Here is a 20287-nt window from a genome sequence, read left to right on the forward strand (position 1 = left end):
CAGCCCACACTGGACCTCTGTGAGTGGCTGCACTTTAATTATACCCATCTAGGACGACATGCCTGCTTTCATGAGCTTCAGTTTAAAGGAATAAAAGTTTATTTGATTAAATGAGAGTTTTCACAAAAATTAAAAACAAAAAAATGATTAACAGTTTGCTAACTCACCGATTTTAGTTCGGTGTTGGGCAAGTGGATTCCCTTAACACGGGGTGCTGCTGCTGACATTTGACCCTGGACGAATCGGTTCAGACCGGTCAATACAACGCCTGTGGCTACGTGTCTACTAGCGGGGCAGAAATGATGCAACAGGCGTAATAATGGTGAAAAACTGGCGGTCCCTAACACGATGTTAGGCGAATTGGTCTTTGACCTGTCAGTTAGATACCGCTTTCCACGTGGCTAGGTCTCGAGGTGGGATGAGGCTGACGCAACGGTCGGTCCTCTGATGAAAAGCTGGCGGGGCGTATCACGTGGCGGCGTTAAGTGAAGTGGCCGGCGAACTGCCACTCACGAGGCAGCAAACAAGGGTGGGGCCAGTCGGCGCTAGTGGCTTCGCTCGCACGTGACAGGGTCGCCGTCTGCGGGGGGTGGGGACCTGACGTCATCGCGATCTGTTTGTTATCGCCTCGCTGTGCGGCCTTGACTCGCGTAAAGAAGAGCCGGCATCTGCAGCGGAGCCTGCAGTCCGCGCCGCACGCCGCAGCTGTAACAAGCCACACAGCGCACCATGGCGGAGGTCGTCATTGTTTCTGCAGTCAGAACACCAATAGGTAATACGACGCGGCGCTGCTTTTGCGATATTTTGCTAACAATGGCAACGTTTATACGAACACTGTTTTCGTAGGCACGTGGGTTCTCCCGCCCACGTATTCCTATTTGAAAACGCACGCTGTTTTCACAGTATCATTTCGTCCAAGTAGCACATAAAGACCTGACTACTACCGAACATGCGTAACTTGAGTTATGCCTTAAAACTGCGCTAGGAACGGGAAAAACCGATCGGCTAAAACCGAAACCAGTATTTTAGTTCCGAATAACCGGTATTTGATCACAGTAATAACAGTTTTTCTTTTCCTTTTTTAAAAGTAACTGAGTAAAAAACAAAAAAAACAAAAATCAAATGGCTCTGGGCACTATGGGACTTAACTGCTGAGGTCGTCAATCCCCTAGAACTTAGAACTACTTAAACCTAACTAAAATAAGGACATCACACACATCAATGCCCGAATCAGGATTCGAACCTGCTACCGTAGCGGTCTCGCGGTTCCAGACTGTAACGCCTAGAACCGCTCGGCCACTCCGGCCGGCAACCGAGTAAAAAGCCGCTTATCATTTTTCCAGAGCAGCAGAGGTAAAATTCGGTTCTTGGATAAAATATTATATAAAAAAGCGAGTAATGTTTATTCTTAAAATTTCCATTGCTTTGAAATATTGATAACGTAAATTGGAAAAGCTATCAGCACAATGCCTACAGTTAGAAACTAGCAACAAATACGTGACATTATGATGACTACAGTATTGCAGAGACAATAACGTACCTGTTGCCATTTCTACATCTACATCTACATCCATACTCCGCAAGCCACCTGACGGTATGTGGCGGAGGGTACCTTCAGTACCTCTATCGGTTCTCTCTTCTGTTCCAGTCTCGTATTGTTCGTGGAAAGAAAGATTGTCGGTATGCCTCTGTGTGGGCTCTAATCTCTGATTTTATCCTCATGGTCTCTTCGCGAGATATACGCAGGAGGGAGTAATACACTGCTTGACTCCTCGGTGAAGGTATGTTCTCGAAACTTCAACAAAAGCCCGTACCGAGCTACTGAGCGTGCCTCCTGCAGAGTCTTCCACTGGAGTTTATCTCCGTAACGCTTTCGCGATTACTAAATGATCCTGTAACGAAGCGCGCTGCTCTCCGTTGGATCTTCTCTATGTCTTCTATCAACCCTATCTGGTACGGATCCCACACTGGTGAGTAGTATTCAAGCAGTGGACGAACAAGTGTACTGTAACCTACTTCCTTTGTTTTCGGATTGCATTTCCTTAGGATTCTTCCAATGAATCTCAGTCTGGCATCTGCTTTACCGACGATTAATTTTATGTGGTCATTCCAAAATGGCTCTGAGCGCTATGGGACTTAACATCTGAGGTCAGCAGTCCCCTAGAACTTAGAACTACTTAAACCTAACTAACCTAAGGACATCACACACATCCATGCCCGAGGCAGAGTTCGAACCTGCGACCGTAGCGGTCGCGCGGTTCCAGACTAAAGCGCCTAGAACCGCTCGGCCACACCGGGCGGCTCTGGTCATTCCATTTTAAATCACTCCTAATGCCTACTCCCAAATTATTTATGGAATTAGCTGCTTCCAGGTGCTGACCTGCTATATTGTAGCTAAATGATAAAGGATCTTTCTTTCTATGTATTCGCAGCACATTACACTTGTCTACATTGAGATTCAATTGCCATTCCCTGCACCATGCGTCGATTCGTTGCAGATCTTCCTGACTTTCAGTACAATTTTACATTGTTACAACCTCTCGATATAATACAGCATCATCCGCAAAAAGCCTCAGTGAACTTTCGATGTTATCCACAAGGTCATTTATGAATATTGTGAATAGCAACGGTCTTACAACACTCCCCTGCGGCACACCTGAAATCACTCTTACTTCAGAAGACTTCTCTCCTTTGAGAACGACATGCTGCTTTCTGTTATCTAGGAACTCTTCAATCCAATCACACAATTGGTCTGATAGTCCACATGCTCTTTCATTGTTCATTAAACGACTGTGGGGAACTGTATCGAAAGCCTTGCGGTAATCAAGAAACACGGCATCTACCTGGGAACCCGTGTCTATGACCCTCTGAGTCTCGTGGACGAATAGCGAGAGCTGGGTTTCACACGATCGTCTTTTTCGAAACCCATGTTGATTCCTACAGAGTAGATTTCTAGTCTCCAGAAAAGTCATTATACACGAACGTAATACGTGTTCCAAAATTCTACAACTGATCGACGTTAGAGATAGTTCTGCACATCTGTTCGACGTCCCTTCTTGAAAACGGGGATGACCTGTGCCCTTTTCCAATCCTTTGGAACGCTACGCTCTTCTAGAGACCTACGGTACACCGATGCAAGAAGGGTTGCCTGTTAGATGCTACGCGGGGCGTGCTGTGTGCGAGACTTGCCCTCAGCTGGTCTATAGTGTAGTTTCTCGCTGTGGTTGTACTGCAAAGTGGTGCCATCCCTAGTTTAGAAGTATTTCACCAAGTACGGTAGCAATGAAGTACAATGCTCCATTTCATTTAAAAGATTAAAAACGGGAGGAGACAGAACAAACTTACCACACCATGTAAGGAGAAAACATCCACAATGTTCCTTGGAAAATTTGTCTGATATACCTACAATTTTATTGACGTGCTATAAATTCGGGTTAATAACTGAGCCCTTAATTTTGTGGTTTCTTCAGGGTGAAAAATTAATACCATCCAAAACTGACGATGCAGGGAAGTCATCAACTTGTGACCTTCCACCCTCGCTGTCCCCAGGCCCTCCTCCTTCGCCTTCACAATCTGTCTTGCAGACAATGAGACCGATTTCTGCCGAACCTCAACCCCATATTGATCGTGATCTCGTATTCCTCCATCAGAATTTTTCAATCTTTGTTCGAAGTCTACGTTTATTATTGGAAGTAATACCAATCAAAAAACAGAAAATCGATTATTTCAAAATGCGATGATTTTTAACGGTTTTAACAGTCAAGTTAAACTGGAGACAAAAAGAACCGGTGTAACCGAAAATCGGTTGTTTCAGAAATAGCCGGCCGCTGTGGCCGAGCGGTTCTAGGCGCTACAGTCTGGAACGGCGCGGCCGCTACGGTCGCAGGTTCTAATCCTGCCTCGGGCATGGATGTGTGTGATGTTCTTAGGTTAGTTAGGTTTAAGTAGTTGTACGTTTTAAGGGACTGATGACCTCAGTAGTTAAGTCCCATAGTGCTCAGAGCCACTTGAACCACTTGAGCCACTTCATAAATAACTGCCATTCCTAGAGTGTGCTTGGTTCATACAGCTGCTGCCTACACAGCTAGCTCATGTTCGACAATGGCGTCTTTGCTGCTACTTCGCTACAGTATTATGGATTTTGAAAGGTTGGCCACCGGGTCTTGAAGCAAATAATATGATGTTTAACTGAAGGCTTTCTATTTTTGCCGATTTCTGCCAACAGAGCACAGGAGTGGAACTGTTTAAGCTACACTGCTTCAAAATGTTTGGTAGAATAATACGTGAAATGGGAAACAGATATCACATGTAGAACATTATTTCATCTCACTTTAATTTCCTGTCAGAAAAGCGTTAAACGAGAGCTCTGTATCTTATTTTGTAAAATATTCAGCAGATATTGGTGCCAAATATAACATAAATATCGCTAAAGCAGAGCTAGTTAACGAAATAGCTGCTTTCAAGTACCAGTAGAAATAGCAGATGAAGAAGACTGACACAGATTCCCAGTTGGGCATTTTGAACTCTTTTTCCAAGTGTGGGCCACAGATGTTTATCCAAACATCAAAACAGCTTTGGTATATTGGGTATATTTACGATAAAGCTAGTTAAAGATGATACAAAAAGCTATTTAAGGTTGAGCATAGGTGTAGCATCATTACGACAGTATACGACGAAGATGCTAAATTTGTCAATTATATTACCAGTGAGTGTGCTGCGCTCAAAGCAAAGAAATGTAGCGTAAAATTATAATAAGACAACAATTCTTGTAAAGAAATGCGTTCTCAACACTTAATTAAAACCGTTTTTCTTTTATTTCCTATTAACGATTCATACACTGTTAATAATTTAATTAGAGCAAATAAAATCTGTTATTTATTGTGCATCACGATAATATCAATGTGCAGTACCTGCCACAAACGATAAGTCAGAGAATTTGTTTTACTTTTCATCCTTTCAGAAAGTTTGTACAATTCGTTATTTATTTACTACAATGATGCATATATTTTGTTATGTGCGATGTTTTTTGTATGTATAGTTCTTTTAAATCATATTTTTCAGTAATGGTTCCTTATTAAACCTACCTTACCTTACAAATTACAGAATTTCCTATATGTGTGCATATAAAACTGCAGAAATGTAGTTTTTGCTGCGGGGGAGGGGGGAGGCAGCTTTGGAAGTTCTGCCAGAGGGCAGCTTCGCTTCGGCACAGCGCTGCAGCCCTATTGAAGGAATTATGTCGTTGGCTTCTGATATTTGAACAGACTTACCCAACCGGTTATATGGGGACTACAGTTTAACGTTGACTCCGACCCACGGGATAGCTCGACGTATTTCACGTAAAGAAACATTACGAGGTATGGAGGAAGTGATAAGTGACAAATGAAAATCATGGGACTGACCAGTGATTGAACCTGAGATCTTTGTCTGTAGTCTAGCACTTCGCCACTGAGCATTTTGTTGTACGGTTATACAATAATAAGTCCGCCTCCGTAGTTAAGTGGTCAGCGTGTCTGAATGCTATACGAAGGACTCCGGTTCTGAGAAGCTACTTGAGTGAGAAGTAGCGGCTTCAAAGTTCGTAAAACAGATAACAGTCTGGAAAGCAATCTGGTGATCCCATTCCCCCTCATATCCCATCCGAATGACGTCACTGGCAGTGGATGGTTGGTAGGGAGACTGTTGTACATTGGTACACTTCACGGACTTGCGCCTCTTGTCAGCCCAGTAACGGAAGTTTAATATATTTTCATATTTCATTTTTAAATGATGGCTTTTACTCTTTAAGGACTACAGCCTTTCTCTGGAATTACAAAAATTACTCCAGAAAATTAAGATTTTTCTACTCTCGAAAACATGTTCCGAGGTACAACATGCTTATGTATCTAGTGGAAAACACTCTATCGAAATTTAAAAGCGTCGGAATCGAAAAAATCTTGTCAATACTATATTTAATCGTCTAAAAAAGAACTAAAAATCCCCCCTTGTCATTCTCAACCAGTAGGCGACGGGCACAGGTATGGACGGGCGTGTGGTCAACGCACCGCTCTCCCGGTCGTTGTCAGTTCTCGTGACCGGAGCTGCTTCTTCTCAATCAAGTAGCTCCTCAATTGGCTTCACAAGGGCTGAGTGCGTCCCGGTTGCCAACGGCGCTCGAAAGACCCAGACGGTCACCCATTCAACGGCTAGCCAAGGCCGACAACGGTTAACTTTTGAAACCTGGCGAAACCTGTGTTGACAAACTGCCTATTAGCTTCTGTCTCGGGTTCTTCGGCCGACGTTCATCTAATGATTTTACTGACGTTTCGCCAGCAAGAGTGGCTGGCATTGTCAAAGCATCACCCTCCATTGCCGATGGTGAACTGGAGCCGAGCTCGCGGCCGCAGACTATAATTATGTACCTGGCGCGCCAACGTCTGAGGGCTTCTCTGCGGTCATTTCCGGTGCGGTTCTCCTCTTGCTACCTGCGACGGTCGTTCGCTGCAGTACGGGAAGTCGGAATCCGTTTACATTAAAGCTTTCCTCTTTCTTGTTGAAACTGTTCGCGTGTTTTTGTATTTCTACAGCTTCTCTGAGCAAGCGCGTGTGACAGTGCTTCACTGCTTCTCTGGCCGGCCGCAGTGGCCGAGCGGTTAAAGGCGCTACAGTCTGGAACCGCACGGCCGCTACGGTCGCAGGTTCGAATCCTGCCTCGGGCATGGATGTGTGTGATGTCCTTAGGTTAGTTAGGTTTAAGTAGTTCTAAGTTCTAGGGGACAGCAGTTGAGTCCCATAGTGCTCAGAGCCATTTGAACCATTTGAACTGCTTCTCTACAGCCGGAACTTCCGTGTCGGCGAATTTTATTGCGTGGTCAGGACTGAAGACCACAACAACAATAACTACAACAACAACATGTTTCACACACCAGTGTACATTAATTTTATGCGTCAGAGAAGTAGCAGTGTGCCCCTTTTTCTTCTGAAGGCTGCAACATCCAGATACAACGGGTTAATAGGCATCGGCTTGTTACAAACGTTACAAAGCGAACTCTTTGAAAATGAATGAAGGAAAGAGCAAGGTTGCAGGTTTTAAACAGACAAAAACATTTTTTTCATAACTTCAGTTTATCCCCGAGTCCCAGAAGGAAATCGCAGGTCGGAATTTCCAGAACGCACCATGATGAGATGTTCGGCGAGAGCGGCAAAATACCTACGCACCATTTGTGTTGAACGAGTGTCTTCTGTATCAAGCTTTAGTTTGTGCAATTCACACGTTAATTCACTGACACGATACTTAATTTCCTCGATGTTCTTTGGCTAAACGGTGGAGAGCTCCAGTCTTCCCGATTGTTACTTTACGATTGTTACTTTACGTCAGAGAAGTAAAGTCACTCTTCCAACTTAATGAGTTATGAACTTCCCTTGGAAACTGTTGCTAACGTTTATAAACATTTTAGGAGCTGTTTTTCTACGATAATCTTTATGATACAAGATACACTAGTAACCAAATACGCGTATCAGGTTGTACAAAGTTAGACACGCAAATAATTCTCGCTTGAATTACAGAATAATGCGAGATACACTCGTAACCAAATACGCGTATCAGGTTGTACAAAGTTAGACACACACATAATTCTCGCTTGAATTACAGAATAATTGTCCAGTTTTACACAACTATGAGTTTCAATTGTGTCCTTAGTTGAAATTCGAATTCGTATGTTTCCCTTTTGTGGGATTCACTCTGCCCATTCTTCTTTGCTTGATCATGTTGATGTGATTCACCCAGCAGAGAGTCAATGATACATCTTTTAGAGCCGAAATATCGAAACATGAAATCAATAATATTCAGGACGAAATCACGACCGTTACTAGAACAGCTTTCGTTGTTTACCAGCGACCCACGAGTACGCCTAGGGGCGTGGCAAGTTGCGAAAGACTTTCCAGAGGCCTCCCCGATCAGTCTTACCAACAGGTTCGAAGTGCTGTCTATGGCTGACACTATCCCTGTCCCTCAACCAGATGCTGTTGTTTGGCTTGTTTCAGAGGAAATCTTTCAGCCTGCAAGGTCTGGGCAGTCACAGAGAGTGGGATCATTGGTAGTTGGGCGCTCCAAAGTTAGGCGTGTTTTGGGACCTTTGGGCTGTTAAGGGGTCAAGAAAGCCAGTGCGCACTACATGTGCATACCGGACGGAGTCATTCCAGATGTGGAACGGGTCCTTCCAGATGCCATGAAGAGCACAGGGTGCAGCGAACTGCAGGTGGTAGCTCACGTTGGTACCTATGATGTGTGTAGCTTTGGATCGGTGGAGATTCTCTCTGGTTTCAGGGGGCTAACAGAAATGATAAAGGCTACCAGTCTTGCTTTCGAGATGAAAGCAGTGCTCACCATTTGCAGTGTAGTCGAGAGGACCGTTTGCGGACCTCTGGTGCAGCGCCGAGTGGAGAGTCTGAATCAGAGAATCAGTCGGTTCTGACACCGCGTAGACTGCAGATTCCTCGACTTGAGCCATAGAGTGGTCGGGTTTCGGGTCCCGCTAAAGAGGTCAGTAGTCCATGAGACGCAAAAGGCGGCTACTCGAGTAGTGGGGGCTGTGTGGCGTGGATTGGGCAGTTTTTTAGGTTAGAGGGTCTCGAGGGAACACAAAAAGGGAAAACTGGAAATTTGTGGTAAGGTCTTATGGGACCAAACTGCTGAGGTCATCGGTCCTGAGCCTACACGCCACTTAATCTAACTTACGCTATGGACAACACACACACCCGTGCCCGAGGGAGGACTCGAACTTCCGACGGGGGCAGCCGCACGGGCCGTGAAAAGGCGTCTCAGACCGCATGGCTACCCCGCACGGTCACAAAAAGGGTTTTAGTCTCAAAGGGTGCAGGTCGAACACAGGAAGAACGTAGATCTAGCAACCATCGGTGTAACAGTTGTATACTGTCGTAGCTATGTTGGGAAAGTACCAGAGCTCCAAGCACTAATAGAAAGTACTGATGCTCAAAGCGTTATAGACACAGAAAGCTGGCCAAAGCCGGAAATGAGTTCAGCCGAAAGTTTTGCGAAAGACCTAACGGTGTTCAGAAAGGATAGGCTAAATTCAGTTTTCGGTGGCGTCTTTGTTGCTATTACAAGTTCAAAAATGGTTCAAATGGCTCTGAGCACTATGGGACTTAACATCTGAGGTCGTCAGTCCCCTAGAACTTAGAACTACTTAAACCTAACTAACATAAGGACAGCACACACATCCATGCCCGAGGCAGGATTCGAACCTGCGACGTAGCGGTCGCGCGGTTCCAGACTGAAGCGCCTAGAACCGCTCGGCCACACTGGCCGGCTGCTATTAGAAGTAGTTTATCTTGTAGCAAAATTGAAGTATATAGTTCCTGTGAGTTAGTGTGGGTAGAGGTCATTCTTGGCAACCGGAATATAATAGTAATTGGATCCTTTTACCGATCTCCTAACGGTTCAAAGAAAACTTGAGTCCAATTTCAAACACATACCCTACTCATACAATTGTAGTCGGTGGTGACTTCAATTTACCCTCGATATGTTGGCGAAACTACATGTTTATATCCGGGGGTACGCATAAAAAATTATCCGAAATTGTGTTAAACGCATTGTCTGAAAATTATTTCGAGCAATTAGTTAATGAGCCCACTTGAAAACGGTTGTGAAAACACACTTGACCTCTTAGCAACAAATTATCCCGAGCTAATAACGAACATCAAAAAAATGGTTCAAATGGCTCTGAGCACTATGGGACTCAACATCTTAGGTCATAAGTCCCCTAGAACTTAGAACTACTTAAACCTAACTAACCTAAGGATATCACACACACCCATGCCCGAGGCAGGAGTCGAACCTGCGACCGTAGCACTCCCGCGGTTCCGGACTGCAGCGCCAGAACCGCACGACCACCGCGGCCGGCAATAACGAACATCAAAACGGATACATGGGTTGGTGAACATAGGGTTGTCGTAGCAAGACTGAGTACCGCAACTACCAAATCCTCTAAAAATAAACGAAATACACTCCTGGAATTTGAAATAAGAACACCGTGAATTCATTGTCCCAGGAAGGGGAAACTTTATTGACACATTCCTGGGGTCAGATACATCACATGATCACATTGACAGAACCACAGGCACATAGACACAGGCAACAGAGCATGCACAATGTCGACACTAGTACAGTGTATATCCACCTTTCGCAGCAATGCAGGCTGCTATTCTCCCATGGAGACGATCGTAGAGATGCTGGATGTAGTCCTGTGGAACGGCTTGCCATGCCATTTCCACCTGGCGCCTCAGTTGGACCAGCGTTCGTGCTGGACGTGCAGACCGCGTGAGACGACGCTTCATCCAGTCCCAAACATGCTCAATGGGGGACAGATCCGGAGATCTTGCTGGCCAGGGTAGTTGACTTACACCTTCTAGAGCACGTTGGGTGGCACGGGATACATGCGGACGTGCATTGTCCTGTTGGAACAGCAAGTTCCCTTGCCGGTCTAGGAATGGTAGAACGATGGGTTCGATGACGGTTTGGATGTACCGTGCACTATTCAGTGTCCCCTCGACGATCACCAGTGGTGTACGGCCAGTGTAGGAGATCGCTCCCCACACCATGATGCCGGGTGTTGGCCCTGTGTGCCTCGGTCGTATGCAGTCCTGATTGTGGCGCTCACCTGCACGGCGCCAAACACGCATACGACCATCATTGGCACCAAGGCAGAAGCGACTCTCATCACTGAAGACGACACGTCTCCATTCGTCCCTCCATTCATGCCTGTCGCGACACCACTGGAGGCGGGCTGCACGATGTTGGGGCGTGAGCGGAAGACGGCCTAACGGTGTGCGGGACCGTAGCCCAGCTTCATGGAGACGGTTGCGAATGGTCCTCGCCGATACCCCAGGAGCAACAGTGTCCCTAATTTGCTGGGAAGTGGCGGTGCGGTCCCCTACGGCACTGCGTAGGATCCTACGGTCTTGTCGTGCATCCGTGCGTCGCTGCGGTCCGGTCGACGGGCACGTGCACCTTCCGCCGACCACTGGCGACAACATCGGTGTACTGTGGAGACCTGACGCCCCACGTGTTGAGCAATTCGGCGGTACGTCCGCCCGGCCTCCCGCATGCCCACTATACGCCCTCGCTCAAAGTCCGTCAACTGCACATACGGTTCACGTCCACGCTGTCGCGGCATGCTACCAGTGTTAAAGACTGCGATGGAGCTCCGTATGCCACGGCAAACTGGCTGACACTGACGGCGGCGGTGCACAAATGCTGCGCAGCTAGCGCCATTCGACGGCCAACACCGCGGTTCTTGGTGTGTCCGCTGTGCCGTGCGTGTGATCATTGCTTGTACAGCCCTCTCGCAGTGTCCGGAGCAAGTATGGTGGGTATGACACACCGGTGTCAATGTGTTCTTTTTTCCATTTCCAGGAGTGTATATTCAAAAAGGAGGGAAAAATTCGCTTGATGCCTTTCTGAGAGACAATCTCCACTCCTTCCAAACTAACAAAGTAATTATGGATCAGATGTGGCTTGAATTCAAAGAAATAGTATCGAAAGCAATTGACAGGTTTATACCAAATAAATTCACAAACAACGGATCTGATCCCCCATGGCACACAAAACATGTCAACAAACAGTTGCAGAATCAACGAAAAAAGCACGCGAAATTTAAACGAACACAAAATCCTCGAGATTGGGGATCTCTTACAGAAGCTCGAAATTTAGCGCGGACTTCAATGCGAGATACTTATAGTAGTGTCCACAACGAAACCTTGTCTCGAAACATGGCAGAACTTCCAAGGAGATTCTGGTCGTATGTGAAGTATGCTAGCGGCAAGACACAATCAATGCCTTCTCTGGGCGATAGCAATGGAAATGCTATCGATGACAATGCTCACACAGCAGAGTTACTAAACACAGCCTCCCGACATTCCTTAATCAAAGAAGATGAAGTAAATATTCCAAAATTCGAATCAATAACAGCGGCCAACATGAGTAACTTAGAAATAGATATCCTCGGAATAGCATCTTAAATCACTTAATAAATGCACATCTTCCGGTCCGGACTGTATACTAATTAGGTTTATTTCAGAGTATGCTGCTGCAATAACTCCATACTTAACAATCATATAAAATCACTCGCTCGACGAAATATCCATACCCAAAGAATGGAAATTTGCACGGGTCACACCAATATTGAAGAAAGGCGGTAGGAGTAATTAGCTAAATTATAGGCCTATGTCATTAACGTCGATATGCAGCGGGATTTTGTAACATATATTGTGTTCAAATATCATTAAGCACCTCGCATAGTACGATCTCTTGTTACACAGTCAACAGGGATTAAGAAAACATCGTTCTTGTGAAACGCAACTAGCTCTTTACTCACACGAAGTGTTGAGTGCTATCGACAGGGGATTCCCAATTGATTCCGTATTTCTAGATTTCCAGAAGGCTTTCGACACCGTACCTCAGTAGCGGCTTGTATCAATATTGCGTGCGTATGAATATCATCTCAGTTATGCGACTGGATACGTGATTTCCTGTCAGAGAGGTCACAGCCCATAGTTAGTGACGAAAACTCATCGAGTAAAACAGAAGTGGTTTCTGGCGTTCCCCAAGGTATTGTTATAGGCCCTCTGCTGTTCTTTATCTACATAAACGATTTAGAAGATAATCTGAGTAGCAGTGTTAGCTTGTTTGCAGATGACGCTGTCGTTTACCGCCTAGTAAAGTCATCAGAAAATCGAAACAAACTGCAAAATGAATTAGACAAGATATGTGTATGGTGCGAAAATTGGCAATGATCCTAAATAATGAAAAGTGTGAGGTCATCCACATGAGTGCTGAAAGGAATCAGTTAAGCATCGGTTACACAATAAATCAATCAAATTTAAAGGCCGTAAATTCAGCTAAATATCTAGGAATTACAATTACGAACAGCTTAAATTGGAAAGAACACATAGAAAATGTTGTGCAGGAGGTGAACCAAAAGCTGTGCTTTATTGGCAGAACATTTAGAAAATGCACACACTATGTTTGTCCGTCCTCTTTTGGAGTAATGCTGTGCGGTGTGGGATCCTTACCAGATCGGATTAACGCAGTACATCGAGAAAGTTCAAGGAAGGGCAGCACGTTTTATATTATCGAGAAAAAAGGGAGGAAGTGTCACGCACATGATACAGAACTTTGGGTGAACATCATTAAAACAAAAATCACCAACTTTCTGACCCGAACGCGAAAATATTTTTTGACGCTGACGTACATAGGAAGAAACGATCATCATAATAAATAAAATAAGGAAATCAGAGATCGCACGTAAAGATATAGATGATCGTTTTTTTTCTGGCGCTGTTCGAGAGTGGAATAATAGAGAATTACTGTGAAGGTGGTTCGATGAACCCTCTGCCGTGAACTTGATTCGCAGTGTATCCATGTAGCCTACATGTAGATGTAGAAGACATAGTGCAAAATTCGAGACTAGGTTTCAAGCTTTCATGCGTAGCATGGAAAATGAAATGAAGTTAAATAGCATTCTAGTATCAGTTGCATCAAACGCTTAACCTTTGGAATTTCAATTAGAGACAATTGATTTAAAAATTTCTACTTTATTAAAGGACAGCTATTATAACTCAATACTTATGTGTAGATCGATTTTTTTCTATTAGGAAAATAATAATATTCAGAAACGTCCCAGATTCACGATCCAACACTAAAAATCATCTCTTCTAGTGAGAGTTCTAGGCGCTGCAGTCCGGAACCGCGCGACTGCTACGGTCGCAGGTTCAAATCCTGCCTCGGGCATGGATGTGTATGGTGTCCTTAGGTTAGTTAGGTTTAAGCAGTTCTACGGGATTGATGACCTCAGATGTTAAGTCCCATAGTGCTCAGAGCCATTTGAACCATTTTCTTCTAGTGGGAGCACTGAGTCTGATACTATACAAGGTGACTTACCTAAAACTTGCACCACAGATTTTGCGGTTATGGAAAGTGCTATTGATGTGCGATTTTCACAGAATGAATTGGTAGTCAGGGGCTCGTATTGTTAGCCAATAAACAGATTGTAATAATACTTAGAAAGTGTGTTTTTTGTTCAAACACACACTTTTTTAAATGGACCAATGTCTGTTGACATTAATAGACAAAAAGTAGAGTAAATTAGGATGTTAGTGGTGTTTTTTGCAGGGTTCTAGTGAGAGTCATTTACGAGGTACCGTATTTTGAAAGGTTCTCCATGAATCCGATCGAACATTCACGGGACATAATCGGGAACTCAGTTCGTACTCAAAATCATACACGGGCAACACTTTCCCAGTTACGGACGGCTAAAGAGGCAGCATGGGGTTGGGTTGTTTTGGGGGAGGAGACCAGACAGCGAAGTCATCGGTCTCATCGGATTAGGAAAGGGAGTCGGCCCTGCCCTTTCGAAGGAACCATCCCAGCATTTGCCTGGAGCGATTTAGGGAAATCACGGAAAACCTAAATCAGGATGGCCGGACACGGGATAGAACCGTCATCCTCCCGAATGCGAGTCCATTGTGCGAGGCAGCAGTGTGCGTAAGTAGATGAAATTACGAAGTAGTTTTTTCTGTATACGTTTGCAATTTAGAAAGAAATTCTACTAAAGTGGTGTGGGCACTCATTATGCTGTGGCCCTAACGTCACATCAGCAATTTTTAATTACTACACGGTGGCATACCTCTTAAGGTAAACCACAAACAATTAAATTTGAAGAGTTGGGAAGAGATCACACGGAGGAAAAACGAATGATATATACATTAAAGCAAATACAAAATTAATTTGTATTTTCCGTCAAATAAGGAAATTAAAGACTTTCCTGGTTGATCTCAGAGCGCTTGGCCAATGAGAAGGCTAAATTTTGCATTAATTATTCTATGCGATCCAGTGTATGCCTTTGCATGAGACATAACAAATGTTCGTGGTGCAGCTGAATGCAGGGTCACCTTCGGTGAAAAGCTGAAATTCGTATTGCCTCCACGACACACCCCGCCATGTTTCACTCTTGGGATACAGATTCGGCCATAATTTGGAAGTGCTGTGAAACAAGACTCATCCGACCAAATGCTTTTTTTTTATTGCTCTATAGTGCAGGTTTTGCGCCTTCGGCACCACGTTTTCCTGTTACGTGCATTTGCATCACTGATGAGTGGTTTTGGATTCCAGCTCGCCATGCAGTTCCCTGCAGCACCCTACCCGTTGTTTTGGTGCTGACACGGTTCGCTAGTGTGACATTCAGTTTTGCAGTGACTTTTGCAGGTTTTTCCTCTTATTTTTCGTGACCATCACTCAACGCTCGCTCTCGTCCGCATTGCGACTTCGTAGATGATGTTTTCCGCAGTATAAATCTTTGATACGGTGCCTCTTGAAACACCAAACACTTGTGCTTCCTTGGTTACGGAAGCATCCACCTTACGTGCACCGACAACTTGCCCACTTTCGAATTGTCTTTGCTCTGATATAATGCACACACAACTACACAGAACACTGTTCTGACCGGCCGCGCGGGATTAGCCGAGCGGTCTTAGGCGCTGTAGTCATGGACTGTGCGGCTGGTCCCGGCGGAGGTTCGAGTCCTCCCTCGGGCATGGGTGTATGTGTTTGTCCTTAGGATAATTTAGGTTAAGTAGTGTGTAAGCTTAGGGACTGATGACCTTAGCAGTTAAGTCCCATAACATTTCACACGCATTTTTTTTAACTGTTCTGACCACGGTTGATGCTTGCAATGTATTTGAGGACACTGTACAGGTGCCGTTCGTGGCCAAGAACAACAGAGCAACTGCATTTGCGTTCAAGGCATGCATTTCTCGACGTGTATCCATATTTTTGTTCAACCCCTGTGTCTGACCTATCCCCTGCCGCGCATAAAGACATTTCGAATGATAGAATGACGACTTCGTCAGCGTCATGACATGGAATTCACAGCCCTACGTCCCATGATCAACCGACATTATCGGAATCGGAAAAATCTTCGCCGTATCGTAAATCTAACGGTTATTGCATTTCAGCATCATCTGAAAACAATACAAGCCCTTGCATCTCGACGTTAACATCAGTATCTGTCGCGTCTATAGTGTTTTAACAATAGTGACTGCCCTCGGGGCAACACCTTATGTTACCGCTGCAACAAACCTGGCCATATGGCCGTTGTCTGCCGCAGCACTCGACAGTTCCGCCGCATCATCGTGTGCGTGTCAATATCGTTGCACACATAGTTCCTGTAACACTCTAGATATATCCCAAGAAGATACAACTACTTTTCTGCAAATGAAATGCGTTGTTATCCTCTATAGTTACAGCACGTAGCAAATAAACAGAACATTTAAATTGCAGTTGTTTCAAAGAAAATGCGTTTTGCATGCTGCACAACCAAATTTTTATTTTTATTTATGCACCCACACGCGTTTCGCCATGAGCCAGTTGCTCGGCCACCATTGACCAGACGTTTTCAATTGGTGAGAGATCTGGAGAATATGCTGGCCAGGGTAGCAGTCGAACATTTTCTGTATCCAGAAAGGCCCGTACAGGACCTGCAACATGCCGCCGTGCATTATCCTGCTCAAATGTAGGGTTTCGCAGGGATCTAATGAAGGATAGAGCCACGGGTCGTAACACATCCACTGTTCAAAGTGCCGTCAATGCGAACAAGAGGTGGCACCCCATACCATCACGCAGGGTGATACGCCAGTATGGCGATGACGAATACACGCTTCCAATGTGCGTTCACCGCGATGTCGCCAAACACGGATGCGACCATCATGATGCTGTAAACAGACCCTGGATACCTCCGAAAAAATGACGTTTTGCCATTCGTGCACCCAGGTTAGTCGTTGAGTACACCATCGCAGGCGCTACTGTCTGTGATGAAGCGTCAAGGGTAACCACAGCCATGGTCTCCGAGCTGATAGCCCATGCTGCTGCAAATATCGTCGAACTGTTCGTGCAGATGGTTGTTGTCTTGCAAACGTCCCCATGTGTTTACTCAGGGATCGAGCCGTGGCTGCACGATCTGTTACAGCCATGCGGATAAGATGCCTGTCATCTCGATTGCTGGTGATACGAGGCCGTTGGGATCCAGCATGGCGTTCCGTATTATCCTCCGGAACCCACCGATTCCATATTCTGCTAACAGTCATTGTATCTCGACCAACGCGAGCAGCAATGTCGCGATAAGATAAACCGCAATCGCGATAGGCTACAATCCGACCTTTATCAAAGTCGGAAACGTGATGGTACGCATTTCTCCTCCTTACACGAGGCATCATAACAACGTTTCACCAGGCAACGCCGGTCAACTGCTATTTGTGTATGAGAAATCGGTTGAAAACTTTACTCATGTCAGCACATTGTAGGTGCCGCCACCGGCGCCAACCTTGTGTGAATGCTCTGAAAAGTTAATCATTTGCATATCACAGCATCTTCTTCCTGTCGGTTAAATTTCGCGTCTGTAGCACGTCATCTTCGTGTAGCAATTTTAACGGCCAGTAGTGTAGTTCTAAGTTCGAGGGGACTGATGACCTCAGAAGTTAAGTCCCATTGTGCTCAGAGCCATTTGAACCATTTTTATTGTTGCAATGATAATCACTTAGATATGTTACCTGTACAAATATATTCCCAAAATTTCGTACTCTACATAAATTATTTTTCGGTGTTGTGATTTGTTTCCGTCAGTGAAGAATAATTGTTGCTGGCCTAACAACTCTTCTTGATAATTCCATGCAGCTGAATCATAATAATAACAAAAATTAAATGTAACAAAATGCCACAGGAAAACATTGCAGTTGAAATAACTGTCCATTATCTGACTTAGAAAGTTGTGCATTGCACTCTTACGTTCTGATTCCACGACGGGTTCCTCATGGACACGTTCAGAGAGAATAAGCTACTTAATTTCCTTGTAAGATCATCTTACCTGCAGAAGAAAAGTCATCGTGGAGTTAGTATCTTTTAAAATAGTCTGTCGCATTGGACTTCATCTCGCAAAATCTCAGTGCCTTGCTGTGTAGACTACCAGTCTGACAAATGGTTCAAATGGCTCTGAGCACTATGGGACTTAACTGCTGTGGTCATCAGTCCCCTAGAACTAAGAACTACTTAAACCTAACTAAGCTAAGGACATCACACACATCCACGCCCGAGGCAAGATTCGAACCTGCGACCGTAGCGGTCGCGCGGTTCCAGACTGTAGCGCCTAGAACCGCTCGGCCACTCCGGCCGGCCCAGTCTAACAAGACAAGCTATATGTGCAGGTGCGCTATTCAATCTATAGTAGCCAATAACAGTACACGTTTAGGGTCAGATTCCTGAACCACTCCACTTTGAGTCTAGCCACACTATTCTTGAACCATGCACCATCGTCGACTGTTTATTCGTTACCACGTCACTGCTCTCATGAAAGAAGGAAAGAAGGGAATTTTACGGAGCCGGCCGCTGTGGCCGAGCGCTTCTAGGCGCTCCAGTTCCGAACCGTGCTGCTGCTACGGTAGCAGGTTCGGATCCGGGCTCGGGCATGGATGTGTGTGATGTCCTTAGGTTAGTTAGGTTTAAGTAGTTCTAAGTCTATGGGACTGAGCCGGCCGGTGTGGCCGTGCGGTTAAAGGCGCTTCAGTCTGGAACCGCGTGACCGCTACGGTCGCAGGTTCGAATCCTGCCTCGGGCATGGATGTGTGTGATGTCCTTAGGTTAGTTAGGTTTAATTAGTTCTAAGTTCTAGGCGACTGATGACCTCAGAAGTTAAGTCGCATAGTGCTGAGAGCCATTTGAACCATTTGAACTATGGGACTGATGACTTCAAATGTTAAGTCCCATAGTGCTTAGAGCTATTTGAACCTTTTCTTTTCTTTTTTTTTTTTTAATTCTACCGTTTTAGAGGCTGGGATACAATCTGGAGTTCCTGAGCGGACTGTGCGACAGTCGATAACACAATGCTGTGATACTGGTGAAACCTGTAGCCGTATAGGAGCTGTATTTTATCGTGTAACAACTGCAGTGCAAGATAACGAACTTGTCAACACATCATAGAAAAATCATTTTTGAATGTGGTGCAGTTGAAACACGTCCACTTCCGCTGCTGAGTATTCAGCATAGATAGGTGCAATATGGAGGACTCGAGTTCGATTCCCAGTACTGCCAAGGAATTTTCCTTCATGGTACAGGGTGCACTTAGCCTCATGATACCAACTAAGGAGCTACTTGACCAAGTAGTGGCGGCCCACGGTCTGGAAAGTCTGCAACACGGCCAGAAGTATCCCCCTCCATACTGCATCCACATGACGCTATGAGGCAGGGGGTCACACGGCGGCCGGTGTGAAACCCTTGGGCCTTCTCAGTATTACGAGGAACTTGTTTAGTTGAAGCATACTACGTTCCCCATTGCAGTGGGCATGGTTCGGCGTCGGTTTTAGAAGGCCAGACTACAAGGCAAGCCTGCAGTCATCATAGAGAGATACCATGATGGCTGTCAACTATACCTATTACCGTTTATGACAGACAATATTGCTAGTGACTGGCAGAACGTCATATTTTCCAGTGAATTAGTATTTCCTCAGTGAATGATGGTACAGTACAAATGCATAAGTCACAAGGTTTTAATTTCGATCCTAAATATGTCCATGAGTCATCTCTCTGTGCCTTTATGTTTGTGGCAGTTGACTAAGCTCCTATAAGCTTAGAATGCTTTGTGCGACAGGTGGTTGGTTGATTTGGGGGAGCGCACCAAACAGTGAGGTCATCGGTCCCTTTGTGCGATAGATGGTCGACTTAATGGTGCCCAGTATACCCATATTATCAGTAATCCCATCAGTGCGCGACAAGTACACTGTCTGATTAGAAGTATCTAGGCACTATGATTGTGAAGCGGAAACGCGGAGGAACAATCATAGCTAAATGAGGACCAGCCAGACCTTATGTAATGGCAGACAGGGACTGTTGAGCGCTGCAGAGGGTGGTTGTTGTTGTTGTGGTCATCAGTCCTGAGACTGGTTTGATACAGCTCTCCATGCTACTCTATCCTGTGCAAGCTTCTTCATCTCCCAGTACCTACTGCAGCCTACATCCTTCTGAATCTGCTTAGTGTATTCATCTCTTGGTCTCCCCCTACGATTTTTACCCTCCACGCTGCCCTCCAATACTAAATTGGTGATCCCTTGATGCCTCAGAACATGTCCTACCAACCGATCTCTTCTTCTGGTCAAGTTGTGCCACAAACTTCTCTTCTCCCCAATCCTATTCAATACTTCCTCATTAGTTATGTGATCTACCCATCTAATCTTCAGCATTCTTCTG

At 45.2% G+C, this 20287-nt stretch overlaps 1 protein-coding gene across 1 annotated transcript in view; it reads left to right on the top strand.

Annotated features, from left to right (window-relative positions):
* Window positions 1–616: 616 nt before the first annotated feature.
* LOC126183900 (acetyl-CoA acetyltransferase, cytosolic-like) overlaps window positions 617–20287 on the top strand; it is a 65069-nt gene continuing 45398 nt past the window's right edge. The window contains exon 1 of the mRNA XM_049926238.1: window positions 617–772. Coding sequence (XP_049782195.1) covers window positions 730–772 — 43 coding nt within the window. The 5' untranslated portion in view covers window positions 617–729. The remainder of the gene's footprint in view (window positions 773–20287) is intronic.

The sequence above is a fragment of the Schistocerca cancellata genome, chromosome 4 (assembly GCF_023864275.1).
Source record: "Schistocerca cancellata isolate TAMUIC-IGC-003103 chromosome 4, iqSchCanc2.1, whole genome shotgun sequence".
In the NCBI taxonomy this organism is placed as follows: domain Eukaryota; kingdom Metazoa; phylum Arthropoda; class Insecta; order Orthoptera; family Acrididae; genus Schistocerca; species Schistocerca cancellata.